The sequence below is a fragment of the Haplochromis burtoni genome, unplaced genomic scaffold (assembly GCF_018398535.1).
Source record: "Haplochromis burtoni strain Fernald_Lab_line unplaced genomic scaffold, NCSU_Asbu1 Contig_62, whole genome shotgun sequence".
NCBI lineage: Eukaryota > Metazoa > Chordata > Actinopteri > Cichliformes > Cichlidae > Haplochromis > Haplochromis burtoni.
Window position 1 is genome coordinate 900,857 of NW_024582423.1, and position 25,460 is coordinate 926,316.

Sequence of the window (25,460 nt, forward strand, 5' to 3'; positions counted from 1 at the left end):
TATATATGATTACTCATTAGGAACTACTGAGAAACTCAGTATGATGCTTCACTAAGGGAACACAAACAGTTTTCAGTACTGATTACTGAAAACCATTGCCCCAGATGGTTTTCAGTAATCAATATCTAAGACTACATTTGTAAATTAAAGCTTTGATGCTGTGTAAAATGTAAATATGAAACAAAATCTCATCTAACAGTATTTTATTCACGACAGAACATAGTTGAATTTTTCGTTTCATGATGCTCCAAATGTTTTTAAATTGGTGGAAAGATCTGGTCTGCAGGCGGACTAATTCAGAACCCAGACTCAGACTCAGAGTTTGGGATTATAGTGATATATGGAAGATCTTCTCTGAAAAATACTTTATCTGGATGGGAGTGTATGTAAAACATGTACAGGCCTTTCTGCATTGTTGGTGCCTTTCCAAATGTATGTTCTAATACCACAGGCACCAGTGCAACTCTATATCATCAGAGACGCAGGCTTTTGAACTCAACGCTGATAACAAACTGGACCCCTCTCCTCTTTAGTTCGAAGGACACAGAGTTCATGTTTTCCAAAAAGAATTTGACCACAGAACAGTTTTCCACTTTCACTTTTTTCTTTTTTTTAAAAGATGTGTTTCTGCCATCAAATTCAAAACGAGCTAATATTTAAAAAAATAAAAATAAAAATAAAATAGTAAAATGTCTCACTTTAAACATCTAATACGTTTTCAGCACCCGAACATCTTTGGAACGGAGTTTTACTATAATGTCCTGAGTCAGACGTGATCATGGAAGTACTGAGGAACAGCTTATCACTGTTGTGCTGAATCATTCCTCACAAGTGTTACCTAAACAACTTAAAGCAAACAGGATATGAGTTTTAACTGAGCCACATAAAAATGAGTAAATACTGGAGAATTTGAGAGTTATTAGTTTAAAAAGTATTTGAAGTGTGGGAATCATGGTTTTTAACAGCTCTGCTGGGGCGCATACTACATATAACACAGCATCTGTCACAGATTACTTCATGCTAATCTGGCTGAGGATATGTTAGTACGAGTATGGTGTTTTGGTGAAAATAGCCCGAGATGTGTTCGGGTATTAAATCTTAGGTGACAATTGGCACACGGCTCCATTCCTCCAGGACCAGCGTGGGGTTAAAGGAGTCTTTCTGAAGTCTTCCCAGTCAGCAGGGGATTGCTAATAGAAACCAGACTTCTGTTGGACTGACCTCCAGAGAGAAAGGCTCCACAGCCAGGAGTTTTTGTGAGCAAAAACAGCTGCATTTTTTCTGCTCTTATCCTCAAAGTATTTGCTGCGTCTGAAAAGTATGAAGAGCCAACTTACAGTGGACTGAAACCATTTCACTGTGTCGCTTTGAGATAAATGGATGAATTAAACGATACATTAAACTGCAGCTGAAGTCACTTGTGTGAAAAAGAAGACCAAAAAAAACAAAAAAAAAAAACAAGGGTTGGAAGCAGAAACCAATGTTTTGTAGGATTTTACATTCTCTTAAACATTTTGGTCTCTTCTCTGTTTCCACAGAGCAAACTGGATGCATTGTGGGTGCTTTTAAGAAAAGGCTACGACCGTGTGTCTGTAATGAGACCTCATCCAGGTGACAAGGTAAGAGCAACACCAACCCTGCACTGGCATGCACTGAGCGTGCATTGTAAATCGTTCTGCATTTCACGGGCTGACGTCAGGCTTGGCTGTGCATTAACTTCTGGCAAATGAAAATTAGCAATTGAAACGATTGTATGTGAAAATGTTGAGAAAATGGACCAGCTGTAAGCAATGAAGTGTGCACAGCGAGACTCATGGGAAAAGTTGCAGTGGGATTGGATTTAGACTGCTACAGTACGCAGCAATGTAAAAGCGTTTGGTGAAGTCATTATGAAAAAACAAAATGAAATTCCTCAAAGACCAGCTGCAGTGGGGGTGACAGTGCAGTGACCGCTGCAGCTGGAAGCTAACATGAAGTCAGAGACAGTAGAGTCTGTATGCGGTGAAAAACGGGAATTATGTGTCTAAAAATGTCACCGCAAGTGTTTATGTAATGATTCACATTTCTCTGGGTCAGAGTGTCGATCTAAAACCATTACCCTCACAGGGTGAAAAGACATTTCTGGCACATTTAAACAATCATTTTTTACATTTTCTAGAATTTTCTCTGTAACTACTGTAACTCCTAAGTGTTTTGAGTAAATCTAAAGTACACTGAGCTAGTTTCAGATTTGACTCAATAACAACCCAGACAGGATTTGCTGCTAGAAGATAGGCCTTTAAATGCCATTCCAGGGAGGAGCTGCTACTATTGTTTGCACAGTGACACACAGCGGTGTTGAAACATAAAGGAGAATTTTGAAGATGAGAATAGGAAGCAATATTAGTAGCCCACCTTTCTTTTATTTTAAACTTCTAGTGAGAATACCAGTTACTCCCAGTTACTACAGTTAATACCAGTTATGCATGCTTTTAAACCCATGTTTTTGTAATGTTATGCATATGCATATTATAAACTCAACAGCCATTTTGTTAAGTACAGCTGCTCAGCTGTTTATTAATTCACATATCTAATCAGTCAGTCATGCAGCAACTGATTTAGGCATGCAGACATGGTGATCTACTCAAACCCATCAGAATTGCCCGAAAAAGAATAAAATACCCAGTAAGCAGCAGTTCTCTGCGGAAAATGAAAACGCCTTGTTGATGTCAGAGGAGAACTCCCAGACTGATAGGAAGGCAACAATAACTCAGCTAACCATTTGTTATAACAAAGGTATGCAGAAGAGCATCTCTGGAAGCACAGCACACATATCTTAAAACAGATTTAGTTTATAGCAGCTGAAGACCACAGCAGCAGCCGGTGCCATCCCTGTAAGCTGAGAATAAGAATCTAAGGCCACAAATCACATGTTGTCTCAGTTTTTGCAGGGACATTTAAATCGCATGTACTGAATTCTGCATAAACATCATGAAAGCCTCGATCCATCCAGTCCTGTATGAATGATTCTGGTGGAACTCTGGTGATGTAATAGTACCGGGGATATTTTCTTGGAGTATTTTCGGACCAGAGCGTACCCATCATCTGACAGCAGGATAACACGACACATCACAAACCTCAAATGATCTCAAAATGACTTCTTAAACATCATAATGAGTTCACGAAACTCCAGTGGCCTTAACAATTAGCAGATCTCAATCAAATAGAGCATCTTTGGAATGCGGTGAAACAGGAGATTCACATTAATCTGCAGCAACTGTGTGATATTGTCATGGTAATGTGGACTAAAATCTCTGAGGAGTGCTTCCAGCACCTTGCTGAATCTATGCCATGTAGAATTAAAGCAGTTCTAAAGGCAAACAGCAGACCAACCAGTTACTAACAAGTTCAGCAAAGCTCACCAGTATAGTCCATAGTTCATTTTTTGGCAGCTATAATGTAATTTTTTACTTTGATGCAAAAATCCTAATGTTGATACTTTATGCAGTTACAATAGAAATATAATTGTTTGGCATGAATAAGCCTCTGGAATTTTCAGACTGATGTGTTATTATACGGTCAGGTTTCTTCATCTTCATCAGTGCAGTTATGCAGCATTTCCTTAAAGAGATACACTGACAGTCCAGCAAGACCCTCATTTCATGCTGAGGAGGATGGGAAATTACATCTCAAGGCAAACTTATCAGGATTCATACTTTAAACTATTTCTTAGCCTCCTTTGCTGTATTTTTTGTCTTGAAGTGAGCCAGATGTTTTTAGAGGGTAAAAGGTCTGGTATGTAGGTGAGCCACTTTAGCAATCAGGCTTGTTTTCTACAGTCATGGTGTTGTAATACATGCAAAATGCAGTTTGGCACTGTTCTGATAAAATAATCAAGGCGTTTCCTGATTAAAAACAAACAAGAAATAAGTGTTCTTTTTTCTTTGCATGATAGAGTTTTAACTTGTAATTGTGGATGCAACGAGCCTGAGCAGCCGATTTCACCCTGTTTTACTTCAGCCTCAGCCCGTCTGCGATGCTCTTTTGTGCCCGAGAGGCATTTTATAATAAGCTTTCAAGCTTATTCTAAAATATTATACAGGATATTTAGAACTAACTAGGCAGCTCATTCTCTTGACAGTACTTTTTGCATTATGCAGTTTATGGACGTTTTAACCAGCACTCAGCTCACTGAGAAACAAAGTGTCGAAGTGTGTCTTCCTCACTATAAAAGCTTTTCATTAGCTTACTGGAAAAGAAAAATACTTGTTTGTACTTTCTGAGCAGTGAACACTTTCTGAGCAGAAAGCTTGTTCTGATTGCAATTAGGAGTCTATTTTAAAAGCCTTTTTATAAATGAGTGCAGCAGCGGGGAGGAGGAAGCCAGCCGATCCAGTTGTTGCTGGAGAAAAACCCTGTTACGTGTTGCTTTTGTGAGCCTTAAAGACTGGGGTCTTTTCAGTAATTAAAAATAAAATCAGAGGACGTAACACAGCAGGTTACTGGGCTACTGAACCATCACATATTTCAGTAGTGACTGACTGGGAATGTAGATACAAGTATGATACAGTCCAGGAGCCCAAGAGACATAAGGATCTATGATATTCAGTATAAGATGAACTGTACAACATGCAGCATTTGGCCTATTTCTTTTCCCCCAACAGTCATTTCTCCTCAGTGTTAAATAAGAGACACATTCCTTATCAGCCTATTGCAACTCCTGGGTCGACTGAGTGCAGCTGCTCCAGGGGTGTAACTTGTTTCTGGAGTATGATGATGATGATGATGTATATTTCCCTTGAATGACCTCACTTCATTTTGAATGGGCGTAAATGATGGCAGGTCAAGTTGTCCAATGAAATAGGTGCATAGCTTCTCAAAATTTAAGCTGGGACTGAGAATTACAGCACATTTTTTAAGGTCTGCTGACATTAAAATACACATTATGTAGCTGTGTACTGACAACAGGAAAAGGCTTTTGTGAGAGTGAGTTCATTCAGTTGTCAAAGCAGGAAAGTGTGTGTTTTGTCAAAGAAAGTTCAGAAAAGTGGAGACATTGGTTCTTCACCCTTCAAATTCTGAAGTTATTGTTTGATCAAATGAAAAAAAAGAGCAGCAGATAAATTTAAAAAATGTCATAGATCCTATGTTTTTAGTTAGTACTAACGTTCTCATAAACTTAGAATTAATTAATTAAAAATATAGGAGCTGGCACCACTTTGTGGAAGCTACCGTGTTGCCCCACTTGCTTGAATGCAATGGCTGAGATGGATATAAGACTATTTCCCCAAAATATGTTGCACCCGAAATGTGAATTCTTACCTATGTTTTATCATCTAAGAAGGGGTACTCCTCAACAAACAAGCTGCAAAAGAAAAGAGAAAACTCTTCCTCTAACTCTTCCAGGCTAATCTCCTGAACTGAAGATGTTGCTCTAACACATAAAAATGTGCATAAACATCCTTATTTATTCCAGATATTGTCACAATTACTTATTTTCAGCAGATTTGAAATGTGACTCTCCTGTGTCCAGATACTGAGCTAGCTAAACAAAAACAGCAGCTGGTTATAAGCGTGTAAGCCTATGAGTGTCCTTGAAGCAAACATGAATCTTACTTTCTCTCTGACAAGCAGTTTGATTCTCACATCATATGAGAGTTTATTTGCTACGTGCCAGAGTCACACAATGTTAGATATACTTCAAAGAAAGTTTCACTAATGCCAGCTAACAGAGGCTAACAGTAGCTAACAGAGGCTAACAGTAGCTAACAGAGGCTAACAGTAGCATTTACCAACAGACAAGGTAAGGATATCCTCAACAACTCAGTATCAGTGTCACTGGTCAAAAGTGAGCTTCAACAACAGACTGACTCATATCTGACTACTTTCAGAAAGTTTTACAGCCTCATCCAGAGTAAATAGATGTAGATATTTTTCACTCTGCATATTGAAAGCCGAGATAAACAGTAGACTGACAGATTGCTAAATATATTCATGCAGATCTGATCTGCTTTTTAGCCACGATTTATTGCACAAAGTTGATATTATTCAAATAGTATGTTAAAATATAGTACTTGCACTTTATGGCAGTAGTTTATGAATGTATGAAATTTTGCTTTGGCTCTTAGAAAATGCAAATATCATCTTATTGTTCTGAAATGTCGTATTAGACTTCAAGCTAGCTGCTGAGACAATAAAATCATTAATAAAGTTTTTATAGTGAATATACGCTAAGTAAGCAGTAGGGTCACCACAGTGAGATTTTTTTTATGCAACCTTAGAGGTCACACCTTGTTGGATCATCAAAAGAAAGCAGGTTTAGGCAAATGTTTTATGAGCCTCACTTTTCAAACCCATAGGCTAAATCCATCTTCTATATACAGGCTATGATGTGAGCCAGACCTTTTCCTTTCTGTCATTTAGACTCAATGTCTGAATTTTCATTGTGAATTTTTGCCTTCGATTGAACAATTAATGGAAAAAAATTTAACGTTTGCCACTTTGCTAACAAAATCTGAACTCTGTTTAATTTTATAGGGCAGATGCATGAACTTCACCCGTGTAAAATCCCCCCCTAGCTACCCACACTTCAACAATCACCCATCTCCCATCTACAACCCGCCTGGCAGGAATCCACCTCCACCGCAGGGCACCCTACCACCGACTCCCAGCGCGCCGCCCTTCTCCTCGCTGCCTCCAACCCCTCCACCCATTTCCACCCCTCCCCCTTACACACCACCTCCCAACCGGGCTCTTCCTCCAACCACCTTGCACATACCCGCCCCACCGGCGCTCTCACCCACGCCTCTGCCCTGCGCTAGCCCAACCGGCTTGCTGCCACCTCTTCCCCAGGGACCCCCTCCTGGACGAGCCCCTCCACCTGCCCGCCCTCCGCCTCGCCCTGGCCTGTAGAAGTCTGGTGGGAGACAGGTGGTGGTCACACAAGACTGAAAAACATAATCCAGAGTTCCACCAGCACATAGCCATCTTTGATTGTAACTACGAGTGAGGTGCAACAAGGTGCCAACCTCAGCAGGCTGTAGCCTTTCAGACTTGTGACGAGGAGGAGCGAGAACTTGTTTTCAGCTATTTGTCTACTTTTGTACACATCTAGCCCAACAGTGCAATTGCTTGGATGCTTGAATTACATAGACATTCCCTATAAATGAGATCACGCAGGCCGGCTCAAAAACATTTGACTGAAGACTGTATGAATTCTGACCGAGCAGAGGATCAACAGCTTGTACTAACAGCTTTATACACAGGCCCTAGAGAAGGAGTACAGTTGTCTTCTGAATGGCCATGTCACTAAAATAAATGCCACTGTAAAGTTCCTGTTTTATATAAGAGAAAAGAAAAACACTCATCCTGCAAATGTTCCACATACAGCAGAGTAAGGATGATGCAGAGGCATCTGAAAACAATCCTTTTTTTAAATCCTTGAATGTTTGCATGCAAAAGTGCTCGAATCATCGTTTGTAGTTTTTTAACATTTGTACTTGTTTTTATACATTTGTAAATACTTTCATTTTTTACTTTGTACTTGTGTAGACCACACTCTTCATTTTGGGGAAAGAAAGACAATCATCGGTGATGACGGCATGGACAGTAAGTGTACTGAAACAGCAATGCAATGTATCTGAACTTCCAGTGTTCAACTCCTGACTCGCAAACTATTTTCATCCAACCTAATGTGAGCCATGTCTGGCCCGTTTTCTGTGCTCATTGGTGTAAACAGTAAATTTGGCTTTACCAGATGTATGGCTGGAACTGACCTGACCAAGATGACTAATTACAGCTGTAGGTAAGCGCTGCATAGGATCTGTCTGTTAAGATGAGGGTAACTCTGGGAATCAGGGAAAAGCTTTGCACATCGTCTTACTCGTCCACCTACGGCTTCAAAAAAAGTTGTACATTATTAATGCAAATAAGCGTGCTCAGTTATGTGTGCTGTACATTGATGAGTCAGTAAACAATCTTGTTTTACTTTTTTTTGCAGAAAGTCTTTAATTCCTCTGAGAATAAAATACGATGGAAGCCATTTCGTGGATGTTGATATGAAGCTTTTACTCTCATCACGTCATGGTTAGCAATCCCGTCAGTACTGTACAGTAAACACAGACTGGTGTGCGATTCATTTAAAAAGCAAGGAAGCAGTTTAGCTACATAAAATCTGACTCCGTCTTCTCATTCTTTTCTTCAGATGCTAATTTGAAAAACATTCTGTTTTACTTCCGGGCAGCAAAAGCAGCCACTGATCCACATGTTTACTGTGTATGCTTTCATCAAGAGTCTGTAAAGCCTTTAATGCATTTAGCTGAATATTCCCTCAGGTCACTTTTTATCCACAGGGCTCCTTTAAACAATTTTCTGTACCTCCCAAACTAAATGTACAGCTGTTCTGTTCTCATTTACCTACTGACATTACCACTGCGTGAATGTCTGCAGGCCCTCACTCATTCCTTGTGACAGAAAAACAGAGAAGAGAATACTTCATGTGCAGCAAACTCATTCAAGATGTTAATATATTGCATTATGTTACAACACGAATAGGAAAATATTTGAAACAATCTAATCCTCAGGAAATATGCATGGGCTGCAGAAATGAAAAAGCCTGTCGAGGGTGATGACATCATGATGATCTGGGAATAACAAAGAGGACAGAATCAAATCAGAGGGCAGATTTTGTAGTAGAATTTCGGGCAAATTTTAAACTTTGTTGCTGTTGCTAACCTCTGTTTCTAAAGTAAATCACATACCCTCATTGGCCACTTTGTTAGGTACACCTGTTCAACTGCTCGTTAACACAAATATCTAATCAGGCGTTCACATAGCAACTCTGTGCATTTAGGCATTTAGACATGGTTAAGACGACCTGGTGTAGCCCAAACAGAGTATGTGGAAGGGTTGTTGGTGTCAGATGGGCTCGACTGAATAACTCAGAAACAATTGATCTACTGCGACCTTTCTGCACAGCCACGTCTAAAGTTTACAAGGACTTCAATCTGGAAAAAAATAAAATAAAAATCAGTCTAATGTCTTCAAATGCAAGCATCGCATTAGAATACAAACAGCACAATGTAAAACTGGGTTCTTGTAAATCATTTGGCAGAAAATGTTTGATGGTTATCAAAAGCAGCCATGAATTGCCAGACAGTAAACATGTAAATGTAACTGAATATTCATTAGATTTTCAAAATAAAATTACCAGCATTTTAACTGAAGCTTCAGCTTTAATGTTCACTGCTGCTGGCTCAAACTGACCAACCCTAATGAAGCAGATTTGAACAATTACATCATTAGGTTTGTTCATTTGGTGATCAAACATGATGTTTCTGGTAGTCCACAGTAGTTGGATTTTAAGTAGCAACTTAAAAAGATCCAACTGCTGATAAACAAGGAGACCTAACCTAAAAGAAGATAAAGAGGACACAGCTGTTTATTGCACTTTGACTTGGCGCCGTCAGGAAACATCTAATAGATACCGGGTGAACCTGCTGATTGCTCCCCTGCCCTTATTATGCAGAAGATGCTAAACTTTTAAGAAAAGATAAACACAATATCAAGTCTTGACAAGATCGTATAAACGACTACAGTTACAGAAACTCAGGTTTCTGCTTTTGGTTTTTCAGGACGTTTAGGCATAGAGGGTTCATGGTTAGAGATACGCATTTCCTGTGATAACACCTAATTCCTGCCCTTCTAACAAGAGGCCTGCAGCAGAGAAAATCCGTTCTCCTTACGACACCAAGCTGTCTGCAATTAAAGTCACAACAGCTGCTAACACTTATTCAGCCCCACTGATAAAAGCTGCAGTGACGCTTTGATTTATAAGAACTAGCAAAGTCTGGCTCCTACACAGAGGATGTTACCTGCTTCACACGATGCTCTTTATAGATGAGAAACTGCCCAGGACGCTCCTCATGCTCGGACAATGGAGGCTGTTACTGCTGAAAGCCGTGGTTACTTTCCATAATTACTCCACAGCTGCGTGTGAGGCCGCCGTTGTGGTTAGTTTCTGCAATGAAATCCTTCTGAGAGCTGCACTTGCTTTCACCAGGAACTTGACTCTTTACCTCTCAGTCTTGCTGAAACTGAACACGTTCATCAGGCAGAAGCTAGCAGGTGTGCTCCTGGCACGTGAAGACTTGGACCAACATGCATGCTCAAGCTGCTGCTCCACCTGGCCTCCATCGCACACCTTGAGCAATTACAGCTGCCCTCCGAGTGGCTGTGGAGGAAGGAGATCTGCAGAGCCCTTAAAGCCAATCAAGGCAGTGCTGCTTGTGCTGCCCGCGCTCTGCCGCTTCTCACTATCTCTGTGTTTGATGTCCTTTGCTCTCGTTCAAGTGGCAGTTTCACTCCTGCCTTGTCTGTGGAGCAACCTCAGACGCTGCGTCTCCACTGTGACAGCTCTACGTGAGAGCATCAGACCGATAGTGTCCGTCTTCCTGGAGTTTGGCACCAGCGGCGGCGTATCGTTACTTTGAGCTACCCCTAAATACCTCCAGTACCTCAACTCTTTGTGCAATCTATCACCTGAAAAACTAAACACGTTATTTTAATGACAAGTCCAAATGTGCCTGAATTTCTACAGCGTATTTATTGGAATAAAAATCGTACAGACACCTTTTGTTATCACTGTCAGTATTTTAGGTCACGTAAATCCACAAGCGCACAAATCCTCAATCCAATAACTCCCAGACACTTTTAAAAGATACGTACGTGACACTTTATTGCATCAGTTCCACTAATAAATAGTACTCCCACTCCCTCTGTAACCCAACAGATGGTGCTAGGATCCAGTGCAGCATCCTTGATCAATACATCCAGACAGTAAATCAAAAAGTGTTTCGAGTGTGGGTTACAAAAGTACCTGTAACAACATTTCACTGGCTCAGAAAAGGCTCAAGGGGGGAAAATGAAGTCCAAGTTAAGGCTTGATTGTAAATGCAAGATAAATATCTTTAAACTTAAAGAATGCAGGCTTAAAAAAAGCTGCTCCTATTCTTTCTCTACTGCATAACTGTGTGTGTGGGTCTGTGTGTGTGGGTCTGTGTGGGTGTGTGTGTGTGCGCAATGTCACTTTTTTTCTTGGCTTCTGAATTTAAAAGACACCTGGGATCACAGACACACAGCTTGGCATTTGGCTTCTGACCAAAGTCAACGTCTACAGTATGACATGCTGCCAAGCGACTGTGTGTATACGTGCCCTCAGGGCCTCAGAATAACTTCATAGCATACGATCTGCAAAATCAGTTCATGTTTGGCTACAAAAGCAACAGTGAAACCGAAAAAAAGAGATTTGGTTTATGATTGCCAAAGCCACCAGAGACAGATTTTTGGTTTGACATTTCAGATGACAGTAACATTAACATTTTAAATGAAAGAGTAACTTCAATAATATAAAATTCCTTCCAAAAAACCAATTAACAAACAAATGTAACAAGAGGAGGAAAAAAAAGAAAGAAGAAAAGCTACAAATGGTCCCAAGATTGCAAAATGACGGTGGCAAGGTGTGGGCTGGCGACTGCCTCTACTTCAGGTTCGCAACTTTATCTCAATTGCATTACTTCAGTTTATTGATTAAAAGAAACCTTTATGCGAAAAGTCCCACACGAGAATGAAACGCTAAACTGCACCCAGAGAGCGTTTACAGTAACAGGATCGTGTCGAGAAAAATAGGAAAGAGTGAACGAGCGACGTCTCAGACTCTGGTGTAGGTGGTTCCTCTCATTAACTGAGTGGACCAAAACCAGAGTTTAAAAAACCGAATTCCTGGGCTTACACACAGCAACATTAGAAGATTTATGACAGTATTCACAAACTTTTTCTGATCGGACATTTGATGCTGCTCTTTGCTGCGTGTCCTCAGAAGAAAATCCAAGAGGGGAAAGTGTATCAAAACCACACTGCAATTATGAAGAAGCGATGACCTGTGGCTTGGAATGATTCAAGACTGTGGTTTACTTCAACAGTGGAGTAAAGACACTTTGAATGATTAGCTGCCAAGGAAAAAAAAATCCCAACTAAACTACAAATCATTGCACTAAAAGAGAAAATGAGCCAGTGAGGTCTTTAAAGCGTAAACTACTGTCAGCTTTAACATCAGCTTCCAGAGAGCCCAATCAGCAACAGATAAACATGGAAGGCATGCCCATAAATGGCCAGCGAAGGTTGATACAGGTTCACCCCCGAAAAAGTGATATGCACGTTATACGTCATTCCCAACCCATTCCTTGCCACCGGCAACAACAACAACAAAAAAAAAACAAATGTTATCAAAGCTTTCTGATAAAAGAAACAATGCAACACTGTGATAATACACAACAGTGAGATACAAGAGCGATTACTGAAAGACTGCATTAAAAAAAAGAAGAAAAAAAAAGAGCCACGACACACAAGACACAGGACAGGACGTCATCTTCTGATGGTTTACTTCACACAGACGCTTCCTTTGGGGTCTGTGCTTGAATGTGTGTCTATGCCAAGCTTTTGTTGTTAGTGATGAATGGTGCGGCTCACTCTACTGTCACGGACTTGGCCAGGTTTCTTGGACAGTCCACCTGCGTTTAAACAGAGGAGCAGACAATCAATAGCCTTGCAGATGAAAAGGACACTGTTGCTGCTGTTGACTAAATGCTGCTGTCAAAACACCCGAGTATGATTTATACAAATCTTAACAAAAACATACTTTAATCTGCGAGCCAGAGATATGGCGGCTTGGCAGGACTGCTCTTGTAATTATCACACATGTCCTGTCCAGAGCGCTTCTCCTCCCCTCGGACAAAATTACATAAAACACAGGGCATGCGTGTGGTGGAGCTGTTTGTTCTACAGAGCTGCACGGCCAGGACGTTTCTCTGAAATGCTCTGAAAAACTCACTTAGATGCTGACTTTGAGTTAAGCTGCTCACTTTGACCTTTAAAATTCCTCAAAAACAGGAAATCAAGGGGACAACACATCTAAGTCAGTTCTGCAGCACCAGCACAAACATCAGTAACAGCTTGTGGGCTTTGCCAATAAATGAAACAATCGCAGGTCGGAATTCGCGCACAGATGGAGGTTATTTACATTTCACTATAATTCTTTCAGTGTGGCAGCTAACCACATCGTCATCACCTTCACCACCAAGTTTGCCAGTTTACATCGTTCACAAAGTAGGTTACATTTTCAAGCGAGTTGGGGACATGCTGATTTACAGATATAAACACTGCACGTTTATTCTGGCAGTGTTTCTGCTTACAAAGCAGTCCTGAGCGACAGCGCTAGATGATCAGTGACAGGCTAATAATAACAGAATATCTCATTTATATTGTGCTCTAGAATCTTTTGCACAACTGTCCTCTTTTATGTCCTGAAACGAATCATCGACGTATTTTACACAATCATACTCTTACTACACCTGTAAACACAGGTATACTGATGATGACTGTAAGAGTGGAAATGACTTGGGAAAATGGTATCTCCAAGAAATGTTTGAATTAAGAAGCATGCTGGATTGAGAGTTGTTGCTGATCCTGAAGGGAAAGCACTTACATCGTAGCCTCTGAGGACAGCCAGGTGGAAGGACAGCAGCTGCAGAGGGATGACGCTCAGGATGCCCTGCAGGCAGTCCAAACAGTGAGGCACTTTGATGGTGCGGCTGGAGTTTTTAATGGTTTCGTGATCGTCCTTGTCGCAGATCACAATAGGACGACCCTGTAAATGAAACAAAGAGATGAATATAGTGTGAGTTTTCACAACTCTAAACCAACATCTGTTGCAGATTGTTTACTGCACAATGATGGAGATGCGCTGAATCAACCTCTCCCCTTTCACCGACTGAGTTGAAGGGCCAGAGGTGACGCAGTGGTCAACATACTTTCGGGGTTTGAACTTAATGAGTTATGATGCAAACAGTTTTCAGAAAGGAAAAAACTTAAATGGATTCAAATAAACTCACTTAGTCATTTTCCACGATATAATAAACACTGTAAAGCGTCACATTTAGTTTTTATTTGTCAGAGTTTGTTTGAGCATTTCAGGCAACTAAACAATCTGGGCTGATCACTTGTGACTGGATTATAAAATAAACCAACACACCGACATTACAATAAGGCTGATCACAAAACATGCGCCATGTGCGATTCTTACCTGGCGAGCAACAACTTGCTGCAGGGCATTCTGACACTTGACATAAGTGTGGTCTCTCATTATGATCATGATCACCGGCATGAGTTTATCCACCAGGGCCAGCGGGCCGTGTTTCAGCTCTCCTGCCAGGATACCCTCTGAATGCATGTACGTGATTTCCTTGATTTTCTGCAGGGGAATAAAAAAAACATCCAGACTTTAGATAAATGCAAGCCTACGCTGAAATTAACAATCAAGCTGTCAGATGATAAACTCGCATGTGCTCACCAGTGCTCCCTCCAAGCAGGTAGCGTAATGGTAGCCTCTGCCCATGATGAGCACACTCTTCTGCTGGTACAGCTCTGTTGCCAGCTTCTGGATTTCATCATCCAAACTGAGGACCTCCTTAATCAGATCTAACACACACACACACACACACACACACATTTTTTTTTTTCTTGTTTCAAGAGGCTGACTGGCAGTGACAAAATATGAAAAAAATATTGCAGCAACATGAACCTAGACTCAGCTTCTAATGTTGGGCAGGGAGTGGCAGACGAGCCAGACATTCCTTATTAGGTTACTATTGGGGACATGCTATCATGTGCTTTAGATTCACAGAGTCATGCAAGAGCCCAACGCCAAAATCTAAAGCTATTCATCCGTCTGCCCCCCTTCCCGCTCTCTCTCGTCTTCTGATCCTTTTGTTGCCGTTTAAGTTTGTCCACCAACAAAAACAAAACTAAAACAGGCTGTGGATGTGCTTGATCTTGGGTCTGAGAGCTAGTTTTTCCAGTCTTTTTGTGTTTAAACTTCACATATGATCAAGACTTCTCTGGCTGAATTACAACACATGTGGTGTGACTTACCTGGAAGCACTCTTAGGCCCTGGATTATCTCACGGCGCCTGGGCTGCACTGAAATCCTGTCATCGCACATCAGGAGGGCAAACATGATCAAGGCCACAAACTGACTGGTGTAGGCCTGAAGACGAAAAACACAACAGAGAAAGTAGAATATTTATTAACTGTAACACAATTGCTAAGATGCGGTTTCTTTGTCTGTCTCTACTCTGACTAATAAAGAAAACAACTGCTCCCTAACTATTTGCATGAAGGTCACAAAGTGGACCGCCACCACTGCACAGTCAAAGCTTGCTTGCTTGTGACCTCATTTCTAGAGGGAATGGTAGATTTCCTATTTTGCAGCTCAATATCGAACCAACGAAGCAGCGACCAGATCACGACTTGAGCCTTTCGGTACAGATTATGAAGCCATGTCCTTTTTCGCTTTGTTTTGATTGCAAATTTGGTCTCCAGTTTATAATCTGCACCAGATGAAATATGGAGAGGTGGGTTTTCATACACATCAAGCAGCATTATAAAAAAACAAAACACACGCAGTTAAGTTAGTGCTGCTCATCCTAAAAACCTTTGTAGCCACATATACCACAGATGATGTCTGATCCTTCTGGAAATGTCGCTTCTTATAACCTCAACACATCTGAGACTCTGTGCCTGCCGTCATCGCCGCCCGCACCCTCTCCTTCCTTCATCTCCGAGCACGTTTGGAGGTCTTCCATGCTCATTTAGGAGATTCAATCAGAGTCTGAGAGAAGCCAAGTCAATTCACAAGACTCTCTGGACTCAGAAATGCCAATGTGCAGGGCCAAGAAAATAGCTGTAAAACCTTTACACACCGTTTCTTTTTTCTTCACAACAACACACAAATCGTAGTCCTTCAGAGCTGTGGCAACATATTTAATCCACATATTCAACCGTTGATCTCTTCCATATTCATACTTTCAAACTTGTCAGTGCTTTCCTGATGCACAATGTGCCAACTTTGACCCTGCAAATGTGAGCATGCATGCATACACAGCTGAAACATAAAGAAAACACAACAGCTGTGATCTAGAAAACAAACTTTGTAATCCTGTAAATTCCCAGTGGAAAGAGTTATGTAATTCAAAAGCAGTCTTCTCTCATTTACTGTCGGCTGACCTGCCAGAAGGATCTGCCTCATGATAGCATCAAAGTGTTTTGTCTTTTAGTGCTAATTTATGCCATGAATCTTGAATATGAACAAAGGAATTGGAAATTCCCTCATTTAAAGTTTAAAAAAAATCCTATGAGCATGAAAAAGCAGAAAATTGAGACCAAATATATGAATTTGGGATGATTCAGCATGTGATTAGTTGCAAACCAAGTCAGTGTTTTGATAAACTTGGTTTTTAATGTGCAACATTCGGTTGAGGTGGGTGTGGGTGTGTGGCCCTGCCAGCCGAGCAGTAAATGATGGCGTCTCTGAGGCGTGCTCTGGGACTTTGGAGCAACACAAGAGTCACTGAGCCAAGAGCTGGGGCAGGGAAGGACCTGCTCCACTTTTCCTAACTCTCTCTCTCTATGCTCCCTAGAAAGAGCAGGGGCTTCAACTCCTCTGCTCAAATCCCAGCTGGCAAATGCTTTCGGTGAGGGGGTGGGAGGGGCATGAAACCAAGTGTCCAAGGTTTACATGAGCTGAGATGAGAAAATCAGGCTTCTTTAACTCCCTCTGGGATAACAGTGGAGGACCACGTCAACTTCCAAAAGGCGGGACCAGAATTGCAATGGAGTTTTCATCTGGGTTTCATTCAGAGTCAGCGAGCGTCGAGTTCATTTATGAGATGTTACAATTAACTGGTGTACAGTACTTTAGCTAAGCATCAAAGGCTCAGTTACAACAAATCAAAGAAATCATGCGCTATTTTTCTAACTTGAACGTAACAAATTCATTTGGTGTGTTGCCTCTGAAAATATTGTCATAGACAAAAGCAGAAAAATGAGTATATTGCTTTTTTAAATGGAGCAATAAGCATTCACTTCAACTCCAAGGAAATGTGCTGTTTTCAATCATCCACATCCAAGCCTGCCACAACAAGGTGAAAACACACCCAGCAGTACATTCCTCTTCATCACTAATGACTCAGTCTCACTGGAGTTTAAATAGAATGAGTAGGAAAACTCTATGGCTGGAAACTTGGTTGCTGCCCAGTGAACTGATTTAAAAAAAAAAAAAATTTGGAGCCTGCAACTGGTTGCAAGTAGTTTGGCAACCTGTCTCCAGCTCCAACTGACTGCAATCACCGTCAGACACATTGGTGAACATTTGAAAGGCGGAGTCCACTCAACTGGTTGTATCCTGGTTATATTGCTATATAAGATTCCTGAGCCCCTGCCTCATTATGCAGTGAAATCGTCATCCAACAGCAACTATGCCGATATTTGTGGAGCAACTTCTGACTTTCTCTTCAAAATCTATGAGGTTCTGGCTAAATGCATGCAGTTAATGTGAATTTATTTGTATGTAAAAGGCAACAGATTTTCTATTTTGGTTGATTTATCACAGTTAATCGCCATATTATCACACACAGATTGCATGTAATTGGCAACTTGGCCCCATTCACCCCTCAAAATGATTACAGACTGACTCTGTCTTATCACCATTTTATCACTCTTTATATAAGTTGCTATGAAGGAGTCACAGACCTGGTCCCTGTGTTTAAAGTAGCCATTTCAAAGATAGCAAGATAATAATAACAGTAATTTTGGTAAAGCTGTGTAGCATGATATAATCTAACCTCAAGAGGTTAATGTAAGAAGTATCCTTTCAATCTCCAGTGACACAATAAATGCATGTTGTGGTTTTCCACGTCCACGGTGCATAAAAGCTGCACTCATAAAAACCGCAGAGTTAATTAGAGCCACGGTTGCCATGGTATACCTTGGTGCTCGCTACTCCGATCTCTGGCCCGGCGTTGATGTGGACGCCACAGTCAGTCTCCCTCGAGATGGAGCTGCCCACTGTGTTAGTGACGCCCACAGTCAGAGCCCCCCTCTCCTTACAGTAGCGCAGGGCCATGAGGCTGTCAGCGGTCTCCCCTGCGGGGTCGGCAGAAATAGAAAACACAACCCGTTTATGGAACGTAACAATTCACACAATAAAACTGATTTACTGACTTTTGCACCATAAACTAGTCTGATTTAAGACAGCTTTACAGAAAAAAATAATCCACAGGTTTCAAAAACTTTGACTCAGCATTTTGAAAAAGTTGAGCACATAGAAAGATAAATCAAGAAGAGCCCCCAAATAGAAAGTGGAATACAAATGGGGAATGTGCCACAGATCAAGTCCAGATGGCACTGGTCTCCACACCTGACTGGCTGATAAAGAAGCAGACATCGTCTCGGAAAACAGGCGTGTTCCTGTCCAGGAAGTCGCTGGCCAGCTCCACCATGACAGGCAGCTCGGTCAGCTCCTCCAGCACCTGGCGGGTCTGGGAAAAAAAACAACAGCATCGATTTGTGAAAACGTGCCAGCTGTGCACAGAGCGTAGAGTGTGGCAGGACACGAAGCTCATACCACAACACAGGTGTCATATTTCCTGTCATATTTTCCTCTTTGATTCAGTTTGATTATTTTTATGACGGGACTTTGCACCAATGAACAAAAGGTGGTTAAACAAAAGACTACTCACTGCTACTCCTGCATGATAGCTGGTGCCACAAGCAATGAGGATAAGTCGGCGACACCTCTGAATCTCTTTGATGTGATCCTTAAGTCCACCCAGTGTCACTGAAAAGCACAACAAACTGCTCAAAGACCACAAACACCCCTCAGGAGAGATGGGATATTTTACACTTAAAAAATGTACTTATAGCTGTAAAACTTTTATAGGGCGTCCTTGAGCCTTATTATAATGAACTAAAGGTAGTTGCACATGCAAAACTAAATTACTTGACGCTAAAGACTACAGTGAAAGCCAAAGATTGACATTTTTGAGGAATTGTCATTTCTTGTCTTGGTAAATATAATAATAAGGCAGTGCTCCAACCTGTGTTGTTGTCAAAGTTGACTCTCCCTCTCATGGTGTTAACAACAGACTCTGGCTGCTCAAAGATCTCCTTCTGCATGAAGGAGCTGTAGTTGCCTGTAAAATGAGGATCAGATATCACGGGAACATTTCCAGAATTAGTCAAAAAAAAGAAAAGAAGAAAAGGTAAATACCAGTTAAGCACTCAGTGATAGACTTTTTATAAGCCCCATAAAACCCACATGAACTCAACCGAACGAGAGAGGTTTTGTTTACATGTATTAAGCGTCCGAGAATGCAAACCACAGCCTCCTGAAGGAGCAAAAACAAACGTCCTCACTGTGTTTTATTGACAATCAGGCCTTCCTGGAAATGAGAGTACTTATTGGGTAAACTTTCTTTCTCTATTAAGATATTTGGAGCCATAGCATGAGTCATGCCTCAAATGAAATAAAACGTACAAAAAACATTAGGGAGATAATGTTTTCCTATCAATTAAAAACCGTGACGGTAAAGAAAATATATATGTCTATATGCAAGTGCGTTTCAGCCTCCGTTTGAGAGCAATTTGGGTCATGCGAATTAGGTTATTCAGCAGAAGAAGAAAAAACCAGGAAATGAGAGGAGAGAGGCTGAGTAATGACAGGACCACAAAGGAATGTCGAGTGCAGCCAACACCGGCTCACCTCTGCCCTCTACTGGACTGCTGAGGAAAAGTCAGTGAAAATGAAGAAAAAAGAAAATATAGACAGTAACCATGAGATTTAATCTCCTTTTTTTTTTTTTTTTAGCTGTGTTCATACTGAGCAAACTTCTTAGACTCATGTTCCTCATTCAAGGACACAGCAGCAGGATAGATGAAATACTTCAATTCAAAAATCATATCCGCAGGTAGTCCGATAACTAAGTGCATGTAACAAGGTGATTCTTGGTGCAATTTTGCATGCAAAACAGACCTTATGCACATCGACTCCAAGTCCTCATCAGGGTCTGACAAACATAAAGTCAGTCAGGATTACCTAACAGCCCTGGGAAGCAATTTAATCCTGACTGATTATAGATTTGTCATATTCTTACAGACCTGAAGTCGATATGCGTAAAGGTCTGTTTTGCATGCAAAACTGTCCCAAGAATAAACTTACATGATTGTGTGGTTTTTATAATGATTTTATACACGAAAAAAGGGAAAATAATGCAATAATAAAAATGTGTCCTAATTCCCATAAGTGAACGATTTAACTTTGTTGACTTGGGAAAATAATTGTTTTTCTTTAACAACAATTAAACACTGAGAAATGCTTTTTATTGGGTGCATTTGTCTAAGCATTAGTAAGAGGAACTGTACTTTAAAAAAAAAAAAAAGCCACAAATTGCACATTGTTCTATACATAGGATATTAATGGCTTCACATTAAAGCTAAAATTTAAATGTTTTCCCCCTTTGTTTGAGTTCAAATCCTGGGGCTGGAGTAAAATGTTGAAAAAGAAGGAAACAGCTGTCTTACTACAAACCTAGCATAATATTTCAACTCGGGTCAAGAAGGGAAGATGGGAGTAATAACATCTTAAAGCAAAGTGGTTTGTTTTACCAACAGTGGTTTCTCTGGTGGTGCTGCTAATCTAGCAAGAGTGTAACGACTTGGATGATAACAAGAACAACCTCAGGGCAAACCGTTAAAAGCAAGCCAAACTATGTAAGCAGCTGGTCATTGATTATGACTTGCAGGATAATAACAGGATTTGAGACTAAATCAATGGCACAGTATAAATGATTTATTGACCATTAGTGTGGGAAAGGAATGCATGTTGTGAAGAGAATTCGTCCCTCCACTCACCCATCATGATCTGCTGTAGTTCCATCTGCAGGGTCTGGATGGCACGGGCTGGGTAGTCTCCAGCTGTGCGCTTTATCCTGTGAATCGACAGCCGGCCATCCATCACGGCGGCTACGTCGTCGTCCTCGAGGAAGATCACCCGGTTTGTGTGCTCGATCACCGCGCTGTTGTGGCAGATCAGAAACCACATCAAACGTTTGATTTTTGATACACGCATAAAGCAGGCATATAAAGAACATCGTTGTGCACTCTGGCAGTATCTGCTTACCTCGCATCAGATGCAAAATAGTACTCCACCGCTTTTTCATCTACTGGAAACAGGCAGGTGTCCTGGTCTGTCCTGGGTAGGGTGCTGCAGCTCTTCTTGTCTTTAGTAGCTGGGATGTAAAAGAAAACAGGCCTCAGGCAATTTCATCCAGCCACATTTGGATACATTTGACTAGAAAGAGAAACTATAACTACATGAGCGGTAGAGCACAGGAATATGATCGCTGGACAGCTTGTGATCACTGCGCACTCCAATCAGCAGAGGACCTCCCCTCCTGTATAAACCACAAGAAAATATTCATTTTAAACCACATCCTGATATTTTACCAGTATATGGTCTCATCAGAATGGCATCGCAGAAAGGTTTCTTATACTGTCAGACTTCAAAATGTATTGTATACATTTTGACCCGTCTTAGACGTCACTTTAGGAGATTTAAGATCAGCCATCAGTGTGTGAGTTTACCTTGTACCAACCACCTCGCCGGGATAGTGGACACTCTTGAAGACCAGTGCAAAAGCTCCTTCCTGCAAGGCAGCAGGTCAAACAGGAAGTCAGATCTTTTTACTGTCTGATTGCTTTTGCATCTTTGGTGTACATTAGCAAGTCCTTACCAGCTGCTGAGTCACACGTTCAACCAGCGTGGCGAAACTGATGTCATCGCTCTCCCGGTTGTCATACATGTACTTCACCAACTTGGCGATGCTCTCTGTGTCAGTCTCTGACTCGAACTCATAACCTTTGCTCTCCTACAGAAACGAGAAAATGATTTCGCTTTACAAATCGGAACAATGAAAACACATCAAGAAATATTAATGAAAAACATCTGCTCACCAGGAATTTCTTCAGGTCTTTGTAGTTGGTGATAATGCCATTGTGAATGACTATGAATTCTGCAAACCAAAGAGGACTGTCAGAAACTTAACACAGAATCAAACATTTAGCTGTTTCTGTACCAACTTGAAACATCACTCACCATTGTTTTTGTCAGATCTATGTGGATGACTGTTGACTGGGCTGGGCTCACCGTGAGTGGCCCAGCGAGTGTGGGCAATGCCACTGTGGACATCGAACTCCACATCCAGGTCAATATCCTGCTGTTCTATAAATCAAACAAACACACCCCCAAGACAGACGACATTAAATATGCAAATTGCACCACAGCGTGCAGGAAGGGAAATTGAGGATTCGGTCAACTATTAGTTCTCTCTAAACGAGCAACAATCTCAGCTTACTGTGGATCTCCTCATCCAGGGCCTTCACTTTTCCACGCTGCTTGATCAGCTGGATAGATCTGGCGTTGACCTCCCAATCTTTGCTGTTGCCCCCATCAATTCCAACACCTAATGAAATTTTTAAAAAAGTTAGAAATAGCTGAATCATAAAGATGGCAAGGCCGTAGGTATTAGGTATAACGGTGGTATTACTATTATGTAAGTAAAGTCTTCTTTTTGGTCCAATGTCTGAGAAGAACTGAAAGAAAAAAAAACTATTATTTACTCAGTATATGGAAAAATAATCATAGTGTAAATACAAGGTCAGACAGCAGATTCCTTGAAGAAGATTGCTGAAACTACCAAAATGGATGTGAGGGAAAGTACAAAGAAGTGGAAAACCAGAGGGATAAATATAACTGCCTCCACAGAAAACAAAAAAACAAAACAAAAAAACAAAATAATAATAATAATGTAACATAAAACTGAGCAGAACAAAGAGCGAGGAACCAGGAGAAAAACAAAAATCCCAGCATCTGTTGGCACCGTATATAAAACACCGGGACACAACCACACATTAATCAACACGTAACCACACGCAAGCATAAATCAGGCACAAGTCATTAGTGTTGGCATGTATTACTGAAAAACAAAACATCAAGTGTGACTTTCAGGACAGTTGCTGCATTAATGTTACATTGGAGACCAACAAACTATTACAACATTTTGGCATTTCTTGAGTAACCTCTGAGGTCTGAACACAAGAAAAACAAAACACAATTTAAAAAAAGGCAGAACTTGTTGGTGATGAGTCTCTCTTTTCCTTACCAGCTGAATCATAGCCTCTGTACTCCAGACGACGTAGACCTTTAAGGAGGATCTCAAGGATTTCACGGCGAGTCCTTGGCACGTGGTAGTTGAGATAGGCAAAGATTCCTTGGGGAAGGAGGGAATAATGTTTTAGAAAGCTTTTCTTTATAAAGAATTTGTGCTACCAAAAGGAGATTTTTTATTTATTTATTTGCAGTTGGAAGGGCAGATCACTTGAAATGCCTGTCAGACTAATACCCCTGTAACATTTGAGAGTGATGTTTAATTCATGTCGGTTTGGTAAAGGTTGGCTGAAGTCACTATTACAGTATTTAAAAGGTTTTTTCCGATGCCAAAGGACATCTCACAATCTGTATGCTGCATGGATTTATCCCATCAGCTGGTTTTTATTTTAAACAAGCTTTGGATTCATTTTGAGTTAGAAATTGTTTTTAAAACAATTTTAAATCTTAAAACGAAACTATTTATGATGACAATGATTACGTAAAGGTGGCTGGTGAAACCACAGAGAACGTAATTGGACTCCTTCCTGGTGTAGCAGGCCAAGAATTACTGGGAGTTGTCGATCTGCTGCTATTCACATTCAGTGCCAGACAAACTAATGTAACACATGAGAAACAAGTCATACAGGCACTGGAAAACCTGATATAGTTATCTCTTGGCAGATAGACCCGTTTAAAGACAATTAGGTATACATATATAGACCTGCCGTTTCCCTAAGATAACCTCTTGCCTACGTAAAGCAGAGGTAGGGGAATTGTCAAAGGAATGACAAAAATCAGACGCGAGATGTTTCTGTTTCCCATCTGTAAATCATTTTAAGATATTTACCTTGTCACTAAGACTTGAGATTTATTTGTGTGTGATTACTAACCCAAGTGAGAGACCATTACCATACAGAAACAGGCCAGTGTAAATCAAGATTTCAGCATTTTATTGGCAACCTCCATAAATAATGAGAATTTCCTCCCTAAAACATCTGTCATCCAGTCTAATAACAAATACACACAGAAAGGAGTGACACCATGAATGGCAAAAGGAGTGGGCATAAAGTGCAGCCCTGTTACAGGGCTAAACACTAACCAGTGGACATCCTGGCTCAACAGAGCATTCATTCAGAAAAGCAAGTGATGGGGGTGGACACTGAGGGGTAAAGAGAGACAAAAGGGACCCTTCTGCAAATAATCAGTGCTTAATGGTTAACCTAAGCAAAGTGGCACCTTACTGTGACAAGAGATATTGATAGCAAGGTGGCTTGGTTATGGAAGTGCTCTGATTGTGATAACAGTGAGAGAAAACAGATGTCAGGTATCAGTCATAGGACTGAGATAGATGGAGACGGCGGAGACAGGACAGGATTAGAAAGCATCAAACTGATTATGACCACTGGCGTCATATAGACAGTGAAAGACTGACGTTAATTCACAGCGATACACCAGTATTATATAGTACAATATTTGCTAAAGCCTTTGGCACTCTTTTAAGGGGTTGACTCAATTTGACTTAAAAAAACATATTTGATTTTATGTTTTGTTTATGCTATTTGTATATGTACAGCATTTTGTGGACACTGGTTTATATGTTAAAGTGTTTTATAAATAAAGGTGGTATGGTATGGTATTATCCCAAAGAACACAGATCATCTAGTTACACTTTCATTTTTTATAATAACAACGAACCTAACTCGTTTTCCAAGGTCTCTGTCACAGTTATCTAGATCCACAGACCACAGTAACAGACAGAGATTTAGCTACTGGAAACTTACTCGGCTGGTAATAACGTCGTAAAGCAGGTTACCATTTTAATGTCGCACTCAAATATCGACTCTGCTGCTCGATCGTGTTATCCCACATCAAGCAGCTTTCAGAGTAAAACGGAAAAACACAGACCGGTTTATATTTAGCTGGCTAGCAACATCATGTTGGCCATACAAAACTCACTTTAGCCTCCCCTAGCTCATTTCCAGCATTTATCCTCAAACTAACATGGCAATAGCTGAATAACTATTCAGCTAGCTATTCTGGTGAAACGTGAACCACACACATTCAGCGCCAATTAGTATAAATATAGAATAAATGCACTACTCACCACACATGGCTACAGTTCTGCTGCCAGTTACAGCTACTCTGAAGTCGGTAGCTGGGAACGCCTGTCAATAAGCTCCGCCCCCGATGGTTCCTATGAATCATAGCCAACCGCGTTCTTCCATGGCGCCTTCTGATTGGTCGGGAGGTCTGTCGATTCAGGTTGCGCCTACAGACGTACGCATTTCTGACGTGGCATCAGGATGCGATTCGCAGCCGGAACATCCTGCAGATCCTGCTGCTGCTAGAGTCAACATCGGCCCACAATGGAAGGCCTGTGCTT

General features: G+C 41.0%; 2 protein-coding genes across 3 annotated transcripts in view; one reads left to right on the plus strand and one right to left on the minus strand.

The window, feature by feature from the left end:
* antxr1a (ANTXR cell adhesion molecule 1a) overlaps positions 1 to 12,345 on the plus strand; it is a 30,230-nt gene extending 17,885 nt beyond the window's left edge. Inside the window, exons 16-18 of one of the 2 annotated variants that reach the window (XR_315825.3) lie at positions 1,539 to 1,619; positions 6,517 to 7,372; positions 7,531 to 12,345. Coding sequence is in view for 1 of the 2 variants with exons in the window: in XM_005922678.3 (XP_005922740.1) it covers positions 1,539 to 1,619; positions 6,517 to 6,891 (456 nt within the window). In the remaining variant the exon portion in view is untranslated. Of the gene's footprint in view, positions 1 to 1,538; positions 1,620 to 6,516 lie in introns of both variants that reach the window. The other variant, XM_005922678.3, reaches the window with a different exon arrangement.
* Positions 10,688 to 25,285, minus strand: gfpt1 (glutamine--fructose-6-phosphate transaminase 1). Its single transcript, XM_005922676.3, has 19 exons — positions 25,182 to 25,285; positions 23,091 to 23,198; positions 22,284 to 22,391; positions 22,025 to 22,150; positions 21,883 to 21,941; positions 21,663 to 21,797; positions 21,514 to 21,575; positions 21,244 to 21,323; positions 21,050 to 21,158; positions 20,782 to 20,945; positions 18,969 to 19,064; positions 18,612 to 18,709; positions 18,290 to 18,410; positions 17,858 to 18,015; positions 14,965 to 15,079; positions 14,384 to 14,511; positions 14,117 to 14,284; positions 13,520 to 13,681; positions 10,688 to 12,545 (listed from the first exon to the last, which is right to left on the minus strand). Exons 1-19 carry the CDS (start codon positions 25,186 to 25,188, stop codon positions 12,501 to 12,503), a joined length of 2,049 nt encoding a protein of 682 aa, XP_005922738.1. The 5' UTR covers positions 25,189 to 25,285; the 3' UTR covers positions 10,688 to 12,500.
* Between the last annotated feature and the right edge of the window lie 175 nt (positions 25,286 to 25,460).